Below are 14490 nucleotides of genomic sequence, written 5' to 3'. Positions count from 1 at the left end.
GGGAGACAGTAGGAAATATTTTTTGACAAGACTTTGGGGCAGGATATCCTGTGAGCCTGAGCCACCCCTGTCATGCAGGAGCCGTGTGAAAGGGTGTAGGGTCAGGTGGGCAGGGCTGGTAAAAGGCAGTGCTGAGAGCCACTTCGTGATTTTAACATCTGGTGACTGTGATTTACAAACACAGCCACTCCAGGCCAACATCAAGTGCAAGCACTGACCTCCACACCATTTCTGCTTGCTGGCTCCTTTCAAATCATCTCCTAGTGCACTTTTGAACCACTCTAAGCTCCCCTGTCCAGTGTGGATTTTACTCCAGGGAGTTCAAGTTCCTTAAAATATTCCTACCTTGAGCAATTCAGATCTTTAAGGCCATGCACAGATATTCTGTTCCTTGCAAGGGCCAGTCAGTGGGGGAATCATTTGCATCATCTGTATGGAGCTTGATGGAATTTCACTGATGAGGGAGTAAAGGAAACCCAAGAGGACACAACCCCCTTAGCTGGATGAAAATACAGCGGACATATGTGGGCAGAAAATACCTCGTCCATCACTGCTTCGGTGTGATGAGTTCTGGGGATCTCAATTTAGCCCTGAAGCTTGTTTACTTCCCTTCAGAAAACCACCATCCCGTTTGGCCGGGGTTTGGCAGGAGCAGTGCTGTGGGCAGGGCTGTGGGAAGGCTTGGGGCTGATACTGCACCGTGTCTGTGAGCTTGGGGCAAGGTGGGACGTGGGCAGCCCCAAAATAGCGAGGTCATGTGGGGCCCTGAGCAAACACAGTGACTTTCCATCCTGTGCCTAGCCCAGAGCAGGGTCCCTCCCTCAGGACCTGCTGCTAAAATTAGCAGTGTTTCCCCATGCCGTATGCCCTGCATATGTTATCAGCAGCTGTTTAAGGAAATGGAGGGACCAGAATCACAGTTTAAAAAAACCTACCAGATTTGGAGAAGTCCCTTTTAAGCTTCTATTTTATGGGAAAAGCAGAGAGAAAAAATTCTTCCTGAAATGGGGGCTCTGAGGGAGAGAACATTGGACTCTTTCCTGTGTGATGCTGCTGTGAGATTGCTAATGAACATTAATTGTATCAGGCATCTGCAAAGACTAACCAGAAAATTACAGAGATGAGACACAAGCATTGGTTATGTCACCCCACAGTCCCTTAACTTCAGATGTGCCCAAAGGTACAACTTGCATCCTCTCCCATGCCTGCCCACGTCACCCCAGGCAGCAAGATTGCCCAGGATTTACTACCAAGATTAATGGAGTGGATTTTTAATGGCATGAACACTCAAAATATTCTGTTGTTCACTGAGGGGGAAAAGGTGGGAACTGGGAAATTAAGGAAACAGCAGCTTTCTCAATGAGGGGGATGGTGCAGGGAATTGTCTGGGCCCATCTGGAGATACTCAGCTGCAAAACAGGAGGGAGACCACACTGTGCTTTTGGATAATTGATGGCCACCCAGCTGGATCCAGGCACCAAACCCACTGTGGGGATGTTCACCTATTCCCTTCGCTAATGCACACAGAGGCTGATGAAGCTGTGCACAGCGAGGGCACCCGGGCAGCTGCCAAGGGAGCTTGGCTCCTGCCTGTGCCCAAGGGCTCCTTTCCTGCTTCTCTCCCCGGGCAACTCTGAGGAATCCCAGAACCATAGAAGAGTTTGGATTGGAAGGGACCTTTAAAAGTCATCCACTGCAACCCCCAAGAACAGCATCCTCACTGCCTGAGGTGTGCCTGGCCTGACACTGATGTCATCTCACTCAAGGCTGGGCCATTCACGCTGGTTTTTCTCCAAGGCATTACAAATAGTGAGTGCTACCAAGGGAATCTGTTCTGCTTCTGGATGGAAAGTGTGGGTGAAAAGGCTGGATGAGAAGGGAGATCTCTTTCTCTGACCCCTCCCCAAATCAGAAGGTTTATCTGTCTTCCTGAGTTTTTGGGAGCTGTGTGGAAGAAATGAAGGGAGGGACTAACTGGGAGCGAGATCTCATCTCCTGGCCCCTCTTCTTGCCCCTACCAATGGTCACATCTGGAGTGTGGTCCCAGCCTGATGTGTCCAGGAGGGGCTCCAGCCGCTGGTCCCCAGCCCGGGAGCAAGGTCTGCCCTGCAAACCAGGGTGGGCCCATGGCAACTGGGACAGGGACACTTTCCCTCCTGCTCCCCCCCAGCTGCGAAGCTGAGACCGCCGGGGACAGAGGGACAATGACGGTGTGGGGTGCAACGCCTGGCTTTCAGTTTGACGCAGACACACAAACAAGTTTGCTGCTCTGGCAGGAACTGGCCGCTCCTCTGTTGGAGTTGCAAATCTGGAAATAACAGCTGGAGGTTTTCAGCATTATCCTGGTCTAGGGATGAATTTTAACACTCTCTGGCATTGGGTTGGGTCTATTGTTTTCCATGGCAAAGAGCAGTTCATGCTCCGCTCCCTTTGCCTCAAAGTGGCTCTTCAGCATTGATCCCGAGTGCATCTCCTGCTGTTCATTGGATCTCTGGGTGGCCCACAGGGAAGGTTTGCTGGCTTCCTGCAAGGCCTGGGGTGCAGCTGAGCCCATGCCATTCCACTGGCATGCTGAGACCCTGCTTGGAGGAATTGTGAACAGTTCTCTGTCAGGGAGAAGGAAAGCAAGGGGATGGCAGGAGGGGCTTGGAGACACTTTGCCAAGATCATTTCTGGACTCCATGTTTCTGGTTTTTCTCTGGACACATCAGGACTTGCATCTTCAGCTGTTCATAGCAGAGCTGACCAGCACTAGTGGCAAAGGATAGTGATCCATACCTGGGGATAGACGTCTGTGTCTTCAGTACACGGACCCTTGGCGAGAAGCTCAGCACAGAGCCTTTAGAGTCAGAGCCAGCCTCCTGCCTTCCTATGCTCTTGCTTCGACCATACTTTGACATATTTTGATCTCAGGGCAAGGCAAGCTTGGAGGGCTGCTACTGAAACTGGAAAGCTAAAAATCCCCCAGCAGCTGTAAAGCCAGTGGGGAGGACTCTGGATGTGCCACATCTCTGCTTTTTTGGCAAAGGACAGGCTGAATTAAGAAAGCAAATGGAGAGGAAACTGGAGAAATAAGAGCGGCTCTGTGAGTCAAGGACACTCTGGACTCAGTCCCATCCCAGTTGCCTTGGAAATTGGATCGTTCCCACCGAGCTGCCTGCTTTGCTGGCTGCTCCTGGGAGGGCACAAGCATGGAGCACTGGACAGATGCAGGGGAAGGAAAAACCACAGGGAAATACAGACGCAAATGCTGGTACCAGGGTTTTCTCCACCAAAGGGAGACCCTTTGCCTTTGTCCCACGCCTTTGTGGGGATAATACAATAATACAATAGTAATAACCAGCTCCCACCAGCTCAGCAGAGACACAAAGGCAAGGGAAAAGCCAAAGGACCTTAGGCTCTATTTGTAGAGCAGCACAGCACAAGCCTGCACTGTGGCTTGTCCACAGAGCCCGAGACAGCCCCAGGGACCCCAGGGCTGCTCCCCAGGCACCCCTGCCCGGAGCCCTGGAGACAGCCCTGTGTCCCATGCAGACTACTGATGCAATCGGTGGGATCACCCTGACAATAGCTGTGTGGGCTGGGTTTTTTGAAGCTGTGCACAACAGATTAAGCTCGAGGCCCTGGTTGTGATTGCTGGGCATTGTGCACTCTGCTGACATTGGCTTCTGTGGGCCAAGCTCTGCCCATGGCCCAGCAGGAGCTTCGGAGGGGGGGAATTGCTCCATCTGAAATGGTACTTGCACACAGTGGATTCCTGGTCTGTTCAGGCACCTCCTTTTTAAGGTTTTACAAGGGGATGAGTTGTGTTTGTTGTTTTAGTGTTTTCTCACCCATCTGTTGAAAATGGGTGAGCAGGTCTCAGATGGGCTGAGAGAGAGGGTCCTGCCCTGGGAATTTCATACCAGCTGGGAATTGTGGAAAAGTCTGAAATGCTGCAGGATCTCTCTTCTGGCTGTGTCTTGCCCCAGTGACAGCAACCCACTAGTCTGGACTGGTGAAGAGGAAATATGAACCTAGCTCTGCAGCACCCAGCAGGGCTTTGGGAGATGCTCAGGAACAGACACGAGGAGCAGGGGGACAATAGCAGGAAGGGCCAGGCTGAAGGCTCCTGTCTATGCAGACCAGTTTCCCTCATCCCTTCCAGGTGACCTGGGACAGGCCCATGTAGCAGAAGAGTCAGAGGGCAGATCTGCTCCCCCCAGAGCAGCCAGGTCCTTGCATCTTGTCCTGTGTATCCCAGAGCCCCTCTGGGGAAGCTCCTCACTTATCAGAGCTGCTCCCACCCGCTCCCAGCCGCTGCCCCAATGTGCCACTGCCTGCAGCAGCTGTGGGACTGTGAACCTCAGCTCTCCAGAGCCCAATAAATTAAACCTTAGTCCAAAAGGGGCTTGGGCTGTCTTTTGCAAACAGAGGCTGCACAAAAGCTGCCTTTCTCCCTCTCGTTTGACTTTGTTTTCTCTCCCTCCCCATCTGCTTTTAGCCAAATTGTTGAATAGCTTCAGTATATACTGTGGGAGCCTAAAGCCAAAAGCCAGAGCATTGGGAAGGATGCAGAACAGCAGTGCCCTGTGGCCACTGCCTTCCGGAGGGGCTGGGAACTGTTTGCTACCCTTGCTCTGTAACCCAGCCTCGATCACCTTACTGAACCCTTGGAGAAAGCAGCTCCAAAAGAAAATATTTGTGCTCTGGCAAGCACACGTGTGCACATTTCCTGCTCTTGAAGTCCTTAATTAAGCCTGGTTTTTGTTTGTTTGATTTGTTGGGTGGTTTTCTTCTATTTTTGCTGCCACAGTCTTGGAGGGGGAGTTCGTCAGAACCCTGTGTGTTTTCCTGTTTTGGAGGGGGAGTCTGTCAGGTCCCTGTGTGTTTTGCTGTTTTGGAAGCTGCAATGTGGAAAGCTGCCTGTGATGGTCACCCAGGGAATCTGCATGTATCAACAGGGGAGTTGGGAACCAGCCAGGGCCTTTGATGTTGCTCTGTATGCCAGTGCTGCATTGGGACAGTTCTGCAAATGACCCAGCACAGAGCGGCCTCAGCCCAACTGTGGCCTCACAATGAGGTAGACTGGGTATTTGCAGACCTTATCGATTCAAGATCAGCACATTTAGTTCAGAGAGACCACCAAGCTTTTTCCAGCCAGTTTGGAGTCCCTCTGAAGGACCATGTTATGTGCAGAGATGTTTGACCACTTCAGGTGACGCTCGTGACTTTGAACACCAAGCCCAGGGCAACCTCCAGGTCCAGCTGCACAGCTTTAGCTCAATGTGCAGCTGCTCAGGGCTGATGTTGACCCCAAAAGCGTGGGGGTATGATCCTGCCCACCAGCCAAACATCAGTCATGGTGCTCATCACTTCCCAGCTCTGCCCTGCTGTGCCTGGGCTGTGAACAGGCAGGCGAGTGAAGGTGGAAGCCTGGGGCGGGCTGTTTCTTACAGCAAACATTTAGAAGCACAGTAAGACCAGAAAATCCCCATCTTTTGGTAATGAATCCCCCGTGTAACTGTCTCGACACCCGGATACGACACGCCTGTGAAATTCCTGAGATTGTTGCAAACTGAAGCCATCTTTCCCACCCTGAAATTTCACAGCAATTTACCTCTCCAAGCCACCAGGAATCACCATTTGCAGGCACTGAGGGGGGATCTCCTGTCCCTTGCCTGCTTTCTGCAGGCTGCGGTGCTATTTTGGAAATTCTCTCATTTACTGGGTGGTTTGACTGAGTACAACTGCTCCTTTGGCTAAAATCATCCCCGCCTGTCATCAGGTAATTAGAAAGTGCCCAAAAGCCAGTGGTGCTTAAGGCGGCCCTGGGATAACCACGGCTTTTCTTTTGTGGATAAAGGATTGGGCTTTGGAGGCTGTAGACTTTTCCACTGAAATTAGATTTCTGTTTAAAAAGCAGGGGAAGGTAACACTGGGCGAAAAATGACACCCAGAAGCACAGCAGCAATGCTGCAAACACTACAGAGATGGGTGAGAAAAGCAAATGCTGTCTGCTGGAAACACTGGGGGGGGGGGGGGGGTCAGAGGGGAAGATCATTTTGAGGCAGGGGAAACAAAAGAACTTTTAAAGCCTGTCCCTCAGGGTTTTCCCAGTTCTTACTGGTGCTGCAGCTAGAGGCAGTTCATGGATTCTCACAGTTCAGCTGGAGCTGGGCTGAGACCCTTCTGAAGAAACCAGAAGTGAAGAAATAAAAAAAAAAAAAGAAAAAAAGAAATCAGAAGTGAAGTCTCCCTGCTGCTGGGACGACATATTCATGGATGGCAATGCACCATGGACCTCACCAGCTGCTCATCCTGCTGACACATCACTCTTCCAGCAGGTCACTGGGATGTCCTGCAGAGCCAGGGTGTCTGTGGTATAGGAAAACTCCTTTTCCAAGTGCCACCCTTTCCTGTTTGCATTGCAAACTGAGCATTTCCGCGTCTGAAAACAGCCTCACAGCCTCAGTGTCTGGCATATTGTTTCCTGTGGAAAATATTGTGGCCACATTATCCATGTGGGCTTGCTGGGGTCCCTCTCCGTGAGATGCAGTCAAGCTCAGGCCAACGTGATAAATGAAGACGTTGCAGTTGGGCAGTGGTGGAACAAAGAAACTTTGCAGGGACTCTCTTACTCTTTTAGTCTATGAAGTTGTATTTTCTCCCAAAGCTTCTCCATAAACCTCTCAAGCAGCCACCTTGCAGGCCTGCTGCTCTGTTCAGACTCAGCCATCCTGCCCTAACTTCCCTATCCCAGCTGTATTCAGCCCAAGTGCAGCCCACACTCCAAAGTAAGGATTGCCACAGGGTGTCATTACTCAGCAGGCCAGAGCTTTCAGCAGTGTCTGGCCTCTCTGCCCACACTGAACAACGGAGGGGAGAGCTGGGAGATGGCAGCCCTGCAGATGGGTGCTGGAACTTCAGGTATCAGCACGAACCTCCCAGCTGGCTGTGGGTAGAAACCTCTCCTCGTCTGTCTCAGAGATAAGCAGGCTTTACCCAAAACAGAGCAAGGAAAAGGGAGCAGAACAGCCTGGGGAGTGTGGACAGCATAAGCTGCACCACAGAAACCGAGGATGAGCAGCCTGGTTTCAGCAGGACAGAGTGGGAGCTGCCCTGTGTGGGCACCTGCCAGTCCCCCTGCCAGCCTGGCAGACAGCAAGTGCCACTAGGACTGCTGGCTCCAAGGCCAGCTGTGCCATCCAGCTCCTCACCAAGCTGCCAGCACACGTCCTCCCCCAGCCACTGCCACCAAAGCTGAGCCACAGGCACCAGCTGGGCACTGGCCAAGCCTGGGAGGAAGCTGAAAGCAATAAATCATAACTGAGATTGGCAAACACCAGCTCAGAGCAGCAAGGGCAGTCTAGGGAAAGGGATTCGCTCACTCCCCAGGACCCTGGAGGGGTCACACTGGGCATCTGAGTGCATGGACACAAAGCAGAAATAGGTTGTGAGTCTGGGTCTTGGCTCTGGAAACTTCCTGCCACTGGGAGATTTTAATAGAAGAAAATAAAGCAGTGATGTTACACTTGTGGCTTTTAGCTTCCCTTAAACTAAACAGTAATAAAAAGTGTCTGCAACACATTCCTTGAAGTGCCTCTCCAGCTCCCTGCAAGTGCATCTACAGCAATTAATCACGCTTGGATCAAAGGTAAAGGACTTTGAAGCAGTAAACTACTCTAGGAAAAAATAAATTGCAATTATGTCAAAAGCAATCTCTTTGTACAAGTGCAAAAATTCTCTAAAATGCAGAGTAATCTTTTCCTCCAAATCTTAGCTGGTTTTCTTTTCTGTAGAACAAGCCCCATGTGACTGGTAGGCATGGGAGACATCCCCCATGTGAAACGAGAGACGGCGGACTGGGACACACACATGCAATCCCTCCCCTGGGCTGAAAACCTGAATTAAATGAAAGCAACAGTACAGCCCAGACCACTGGTCACTGGGGCCAGGAAATAAGAGACCTTGGATGTGCCCACACCCTTCTCCTTCCTCCATCCCTTCTGTATTTCTCATCAGCTCAGGCATTCTCCTCTGCAGACCTGTGCCTCACGGCCCCACCGAGCTCAAAAGGACACCGGGTTATCCTTGACCTATGGGGGCTGCAAAAGTCCCTTCCCAGAACTTGCATCCCAGATGGAAAGCTTGTATGTTCTGTGATGGAAAAATAACTTCCAAGACACAGATTCCCTGAATCTAAGTGACATTCAAGCACAGTTCTCCTGAGATGTGTCCCTCAGGCAGAGGTTGCAGTCAACTTCTAAGGATAGCTGCAATTTCCTGGGAGACCTGTCTTGCATGGGAAGGGGAGTTTCCCATCCCTAAAAGCCATCTCTTTCACAGAAAACCACTCAAAGCAGTACAAAGACACACAGGACACACAGACATGCACTGAAAGTTAAAAGCAGCGCCTCGATTTACTGTGGGACTAGAAACACGACATAACCTCCTCCTCTAGATCTCTCCACTTCTAAAGCCCAAGGCACAGCAGTCTCCTCCCACCAGCCCTCTACTTTCCGACATCTGGTAAAGGTCAAATGACACAGCAAGTCGGGAAACATGCAAACAGTTAAGCCATCTTTTTGCTGAAGTCATGTTTGAGGTCCTGCAAAATAAATAAATGAATAAATAAATAAATAAAAGGAAAAGAATACCAAGGCCCAGAGATAATGTTATACAGAGATGCCCTCTGTCGGTCACAAGACAAAGGAAATCTATCCACCAGAGCCAAGGACTTGCAACTTCCCTCCTTCCTTTTACAGATGGGCCCCTAAAAAATATTCCCTATGTGGTGTGCAAAACTTACATTTAGTCGATTTTCAGCCTGACTGCTAAAGGGATCTTGCAAGGGCAGTCCAGTCCCCTGCTCTCCTTTGTTTTGGATCTTACGATTCTTGGATAAGTCAAAGAGCTTCAGTAAAAATCCAACAGGAAAACAAAGGCATCCAGAGAAATGTTCTGCCACGCTGGCCAGCCGAACTGACTCACCAGCTGCCCTGATGTCATATAAGGAAAGAAATGGGAAAATGGGGCCAGGAAAAGAGACACATCCCTGTTATTTGAGACTGACTGTGCTGTAATAGTTAAATTCTGCAGGCACTTGACACATAGTCCACAACTCCCTGCAAGTTGTAACAGCCCTTGCAGTCAATACTGAAAACTATTTGAGGCAATAATCAATTCAGAGCACGCCTCTCTCTGTTGAAGTGGGGGTGTTATTTGATTACAGCTATGATTTTAAACAATTTCTAAGAAGCACTGAGAGCCTGCTCAAATGATACAAACTGCAGATTTTAAATCTGTTGTCAGTCTATTAAACAGTGCAGATCTATTGCACACACATCACTATCAGCTCAGCTCTTTCTTGTATCAGTTTAATTCCTGCTGGTATAAATCCCTGATTTAATTTACTGACTGAGAATTAAATCAGCATGAACTAGTTTCAGTGCATCTGTGCTGGGTATTTGTGATCATCCAACTAGACCATTTAAAAAAATGTCATTGGACCAGAAAGCTCCACTGACAGAAACAAATTCTTAGGAGATGCAATGTAATAATTTTGCACAGTAAAGAACAATACATGCAGTGAGTGGGCAGCCCTCTCCCACTTTATTCTTTCCTACTGAAATTGAACCTTGTCTGCCAATATATTTTACAGTCAGGAGAGTTTTGTACATGTCTTCATAGTGCTGGAATTCTGGGAAAATTGACAGGCTGCAACAATCGGGTTGTCACTGGGGTAGACAGTTGGCCAGGGACTGTGTGTACTGGGAGCTATTCTGAAACCCAACATTTTACATCTAGAAGAGTGCCAGGGAGCTGCTGTTTTTCCATCCTTGAGTTTAGTGGAGGATTAACAGCGTTATCAAGAGCTGTTGGAGGTCCTTGTGGTAAGAACCAACCCACAGCATCACGCACCCACAGCGGTCTTTGTGTCCCATCACCCTCACTGCTATTGCTGGGGCCCACCACTCTCTCTGGCCAGCTGTTAAGCGCGTTTGGGATTTGTTTTCATGCGCAGTATGCTCTGGCAAACTCTAGGTTCACCTGGGAATGGCACAGAGGCTGAGTTCTACCTCTTAACTACAGCCAAGGCTGGGATCACACGGTCTTTGCAGGATAGCTAAGGGGTCCCTGTGTGTGCTCCAGCTGCTTCTCGGATATGAGGGGTTTGCTGAAGCTGGACCTGCAGGTCTTTTTAAATTTGTGCTTTCCAGGAAGAAGCCTGTTTTACTGGGAGAGCTGGAAAAAGCTCAGATGACTCTCTTCCACACTGGATACAGCTGGTATATACCTAGCTCCTCACACCAGGCAAGGCTACTGTGCAGACTTCTCCCCGAGGTAGGAAGCATTCTTTCCAGTCTTCTTGAGGGTTTCCAACAGGGTGTCAACGTTGTGCTCCGAGTCGATACACACCTTCTTGTTGGGCAGGTCAATGTCAAAGTTGACACCTATGAGGAAAAAAATTTTGCATAATTAGAAGCAGCCAAATGGTGTAAGCACAGAGAAAGCTCACCTTCACACATCTGTGCTCCCCAGGCCACCAGTCAAATGGACATTTATCTTCTGCCAGCGCACTCTGATACCACCACCAGCCAGTAAAACCAACCTGGTGTCCTGCCAGCAGTGGTGTGAAGAAAGCCAGATCTGCTCTAGCTGTACATCAGGCACCAGTCTCTCACCTGCTTTTATCTGCTGACCCCACCTTGGATCAACGCAATCACTCATGCAGGAATCAGAGTAAGCTGAGTTTAAACCAACCACTAAAATTTCCACCCAGCTCAGCCTGGGCTCAGCCTGGTTTAGTGTGGATAGGGTTAGGAAAGGCTCAGGACAGGATTCCTAAACTGGTGGTACCACCTAACAGCTAGAAGTAGAAGGAGGGAAAAGACATTTCCATGTGTGGATTTCCCAGTGGCTAATAAAGGTGAGCCACTCTCAGTCCAGTGAGAGGAACTGGACATGCAGTCTCCATCCAGTTATGTATTTTCACAAAACTTGTAGGTGTGTATCACCTTTGAGAGCTCTGCCACATCATCACATGAGGCTGATACTGGCCAGCCTGTTGAAGAGTGATGGAGGTGCTGCCAACCACACACAGAGAAAATAGGATTGTTACAGCCTGGTAACGGGGTCTGGAACAAGTTGCAAGGCCTTTGCCTTGGTGGCTGGAAGCTGTTCTCCCTTGGAGGGGAGCAGGTCCTCACAATTGATGAGTGCAGGCCAGATCCTTCTCTCTGGGAAATGCCAGCAAACAGGAGACATGGGTTATAATTTTCCAGGTAGTATTAAAAATAGCCTACACAGACAACCACCGAATGCTCTGCTCAGCAGCTCTTCACTGTGACTGCTGATGACACATTCAGGGAAGCACCACAGACACCCCAGGCCTCCTTGGAAACAAGGCCAGGCAGGACATTCACCTCCCTTCCTTCTGGCAGCCTGAGCTGGGGTCTACCAGTGTCCTTCCCAGAGGGTTCAGGGTGAGGCCCTGGTGACTCAGAGCCACCTGCAGCCACGGCAGCTCCTTCCTCCCTTGACACTTCTCCAAGGGTCACGGACCTGCAAACAACCAGTGACTTGTTACCAGCTAAGGAGCAGGCTCAGAACAGAGCAAGGAGAAGTTTCCAACTTTCACCCACAGTGTTAGCCTTCAGGATAGAGGACCCCAGGAAACTGCCCTGGAGCTGGCTGTCCCACACCCAGCACTGACCCACCTCCCAGCCTGTGCAGGACACGGGTGACCGCATTGGAACAGCCTTCACAGGTCATGTCCACAAAGAACTCGTGTTTCTGGAAAGAAAAGAGGCAGTCGAGGGGTCAGGGAGGCCACAGCTGGAAACACACCACAAGCACTTGTCTTCCACACTTGCCTTTTTCCTTGTGGAGGTGGGTTCAAAGCCTCCCAAGCCAAAAGGTCCACACACACCCCACTAAGAGATCTTCAGCAAAACCAAGAGCTCTTGGTACTCCTTCCTATGGTGTCCTTGTGCTGTCCCCCACAGCATAATCCTGAGGGGCCTTTGGAGATTGTCTGGCTACCTCCAGAGTCAGCACAGGTTGCCATCTCCACAGCCCCTGCTGGACTCACTCAGCTTGCCCAGGGGAGCTCAGGAAAAGCAAATCTCCTGCCTCCAGCTCCTCACCGACTTAAGTCTGCGAGGTTTTCAGTGCTTCCCCACCCTGGTTCTTCTTGTGTCTACAAGGCTTCTGGCCCCCAAAATAATAAAAATATAAATAGAACAGAAATTTAAAGAGCATTAGTGCTGTTTTTTCATCCCTCCACTCCACTGGGGCCCCAGCAGTATCTTCACTTGTGAGCAATACTGGGTCAACAAAACATTGTTTGCCTGTAACTAACCACCGCCTTCAACCTTTGGCACTGGATGGGTCCTAATTTCTTTCTCTTGCACATGGTTTTTGCTTTCCTTAAAAAAGGGAAGTAAAGCTATTGTTCATTTGTTACGAGCAACCTGTATTTCCTTCTATTCAGAACCACCCTGTGCCCCCTGCCACTGCGAGGCTAAAATCCTCTTGGGATCATTCACCCAGGAAGGAGCTTGGGATGGAAGTTCCCATAAGCTTGTTTTTTTTCAGTGTAATTGCCATTTTCTTCATTTTTATTTCCCAAAGGCCTTGGATGCTTTGGGGAGGTGTACGGGCAGTGGGAAGGAGGGTCCCATCAATGCTCCCCTTCTGTGCCTGAGCCCTGGGAGCTGGGGGGGGACCTGGGGTTTGGGGGAGTTCGGGACCGGGGGAGCCTTGGAATTTGGGGGAGCCCTGGGGGACTGGGGGACCCTTGGGGTCTGGCGGTGCTGCAGGATCTGGGGAAGCTTTGGAGGGCTGCGGGAGCCCTGTGAAACTAGGGGAGCACCGAGGATTGGGGGAACCCAGGGGGCTGGGGGAGCCTCGAGGACTGGGAGAGTCGGGGGAGGGGTTGGGAGATGTCCCAGAGGCTGGAGGAGCCCTGGGGAGCTGGGAGAGCCTCGAGGAGCTTGGGGGAGCCCCGAGCACTGGGGGAACCCTGGGGATGTTCGGGGGCTGGAAGAGGGCATGAGGAGCCCGGGGGGCTGAAAGAGCCTCGGAGAGTCGGGGAACCTCGGGGACTGCGGGAGCATCGAGGGCTGGGGGAGCCCCGCTGCCGCTCCCGGTACCGGGCAGTGCCCTCCCTTCCCCGCCGCCCCGCCACGTCCCCGGCCCCACAGAGCCCCACCGAGCCCCATAGAGCCCCAGAGAGCCCCCGGGGCCCCTCCGGCCCCGCCGCCCGGCCCGCACCCACCGGCATGGCTGAGCTGCGGCCCCGGATCCCGGATCCCCGATCGCGGCTGCGGGCGCGGCGCGGAGGAAGGGGCGGGCCGGGCCCGGCCCCATGGCGCGGCCGCGGCCTCGGGAGGCGGGGATGCCGCGGAGGGGGAAGGAAAAAGCGGCGGAGGGATGGGGACTGGTCCATGTGGAGCTCCAAAACCTTGCCGGGTGCCGTGCCCGCTTCCAGGCTAAAGATCAGCACGGACAAATGGCTGTGGGAGGGAGGTGGGGAGAGCCATGAAGATGGGGCCGGGCTGCTAAAGAAAGCTCGTTCCTCTCCGTCTTCTAAGGTTTTGAGATTTATTGGCTTGGGAGAGGTCCTGTAGACTGGATATCGAGGGAGGGAGGTTTGGGGGGAGACTGTAATGCAGAGCAGGTTGAGAAGAAGGGTGCTGGTCCCTGAAGATGCGGTGCTTTGTTTGGTTTTTTTTTTTTTTTTTTTTTTTTTTTTTTTTTTTTTTTTTTTTTTTCCCTTCCCTGGCTGTATGGTCCTTTGAATGAAAAACGAGTCCCTTTCTGAAAAACTTGTGTCAAGGTGGAGGAGGCTGTTGGGGGGCCCGGGAGCAGCTCAGGTGCTTTCACAGGGAAGCTGGAGAGGGGACAGTGCATCACATCGGGGCCGAGAAGAGCTGGCGGAGCTGCGCTGTGTGAGACGCTTCCTGACCATGTGCTGGGTTTCAGCATCTTCCTGTTGAGAAGCCCAACCTGTAGCAGGGAATACAACCAGGGTGTTTCTTGTTTGCTGCCACACCAGCTGGGGGTGAGGGCACTCGTTTTAAGGTGCACTGATGGTTTTGTAAAAGAAGAATTACCTGCCCCACTGTTGCTCTGTGGAGACATGTCCCGGATCCCCATGGCAGAGTTTATTCGGGACGGGCTGTTGTTCTGGGTCACTGGGCTCACGTTAAACTTTGTAAAAGTCTGCAGTGCTGATTTATGGACTGGCAGATTGCAGCGTGGCTTAGGCTAAAAATAGCCAGGAGGTATTGGGGGAGGATATTAATGCTGAGCATGGCCCCACGCCAATCCACTGTCTGTATCTCTTGCTGCAAGGCATGGCAGGGAGGGGTTTAGGCAGCAATCATGGATGTGGTGGTGGGCAGGAAGTCATTTTTATAGGGTGAGATCTATCTCCGAGTGCTTCATGTCATAGATACATGTGGGATGGGACGTGACACGAACAAATGGAAAGCTATGGCT

General features: G+C 51.3%; 1 protein-coding gene across 1 annotated transcript; it reads right to left on the bottom strand.

The window, feature by feature from the left end:
* Positions 1-8377: 8377 nt before the first annotated feature.
* ATOX1 (antioxidant 1 copper chaperone) lies at positions 8378-13368 on the bottom strand. Its single transcript, XM_048320096.1, has 4 exons — positions 13265-13368; positions 11703-11778; positions 10280-10436; positions 8378-8590 (listed from the first exon to the last, which is right to left on the bottom strand). Exons 1-3 carry the CDS (start codon positions 13268-13270, stop codon positions 10303-10305), a joined length of 216 nt encoding a protein of 71 aa, XP_048176053.1. The 5' UTR covers positions 13271-13368; the 3' UTR covers positions 8378-8590; positions 10280-10302.
* Between the last annotated feature and the right edge of the window lie 1122 nt (positions 13369-14490).

The sequence above is a fragment of the Corvus hawaiiensis genome, chromosome 15, assembly GCF_020740725.1.
Source record: "Corvus hawaiiensis isolate bCorHaw1 chromosome 15, bCorHaw1.pri.cur, whole genome shotgun sequence".
Taxonomy (NCBI): Eukaryota; Metazoa; Chordata; class Aves; order Passeriformes; family Corvidae; genus Corvus; species Corvus hawaiiensis.
This window is presented reverse-complemented; position numbering and strand designations above follow the sequence as displayed.

Excerpts from the sequence above, each read along its gene's own strand:
- ATOX1 (XM_048320096.1), bottom strand. Across the intron at positions 10,437-11,702 it reads TGTCCTGCACAGGCTGGGAG|GTGTCAACTTTGACATTGAC; the intron begins GTGGGTCAGTGC and ends TTTTCCTCATAG.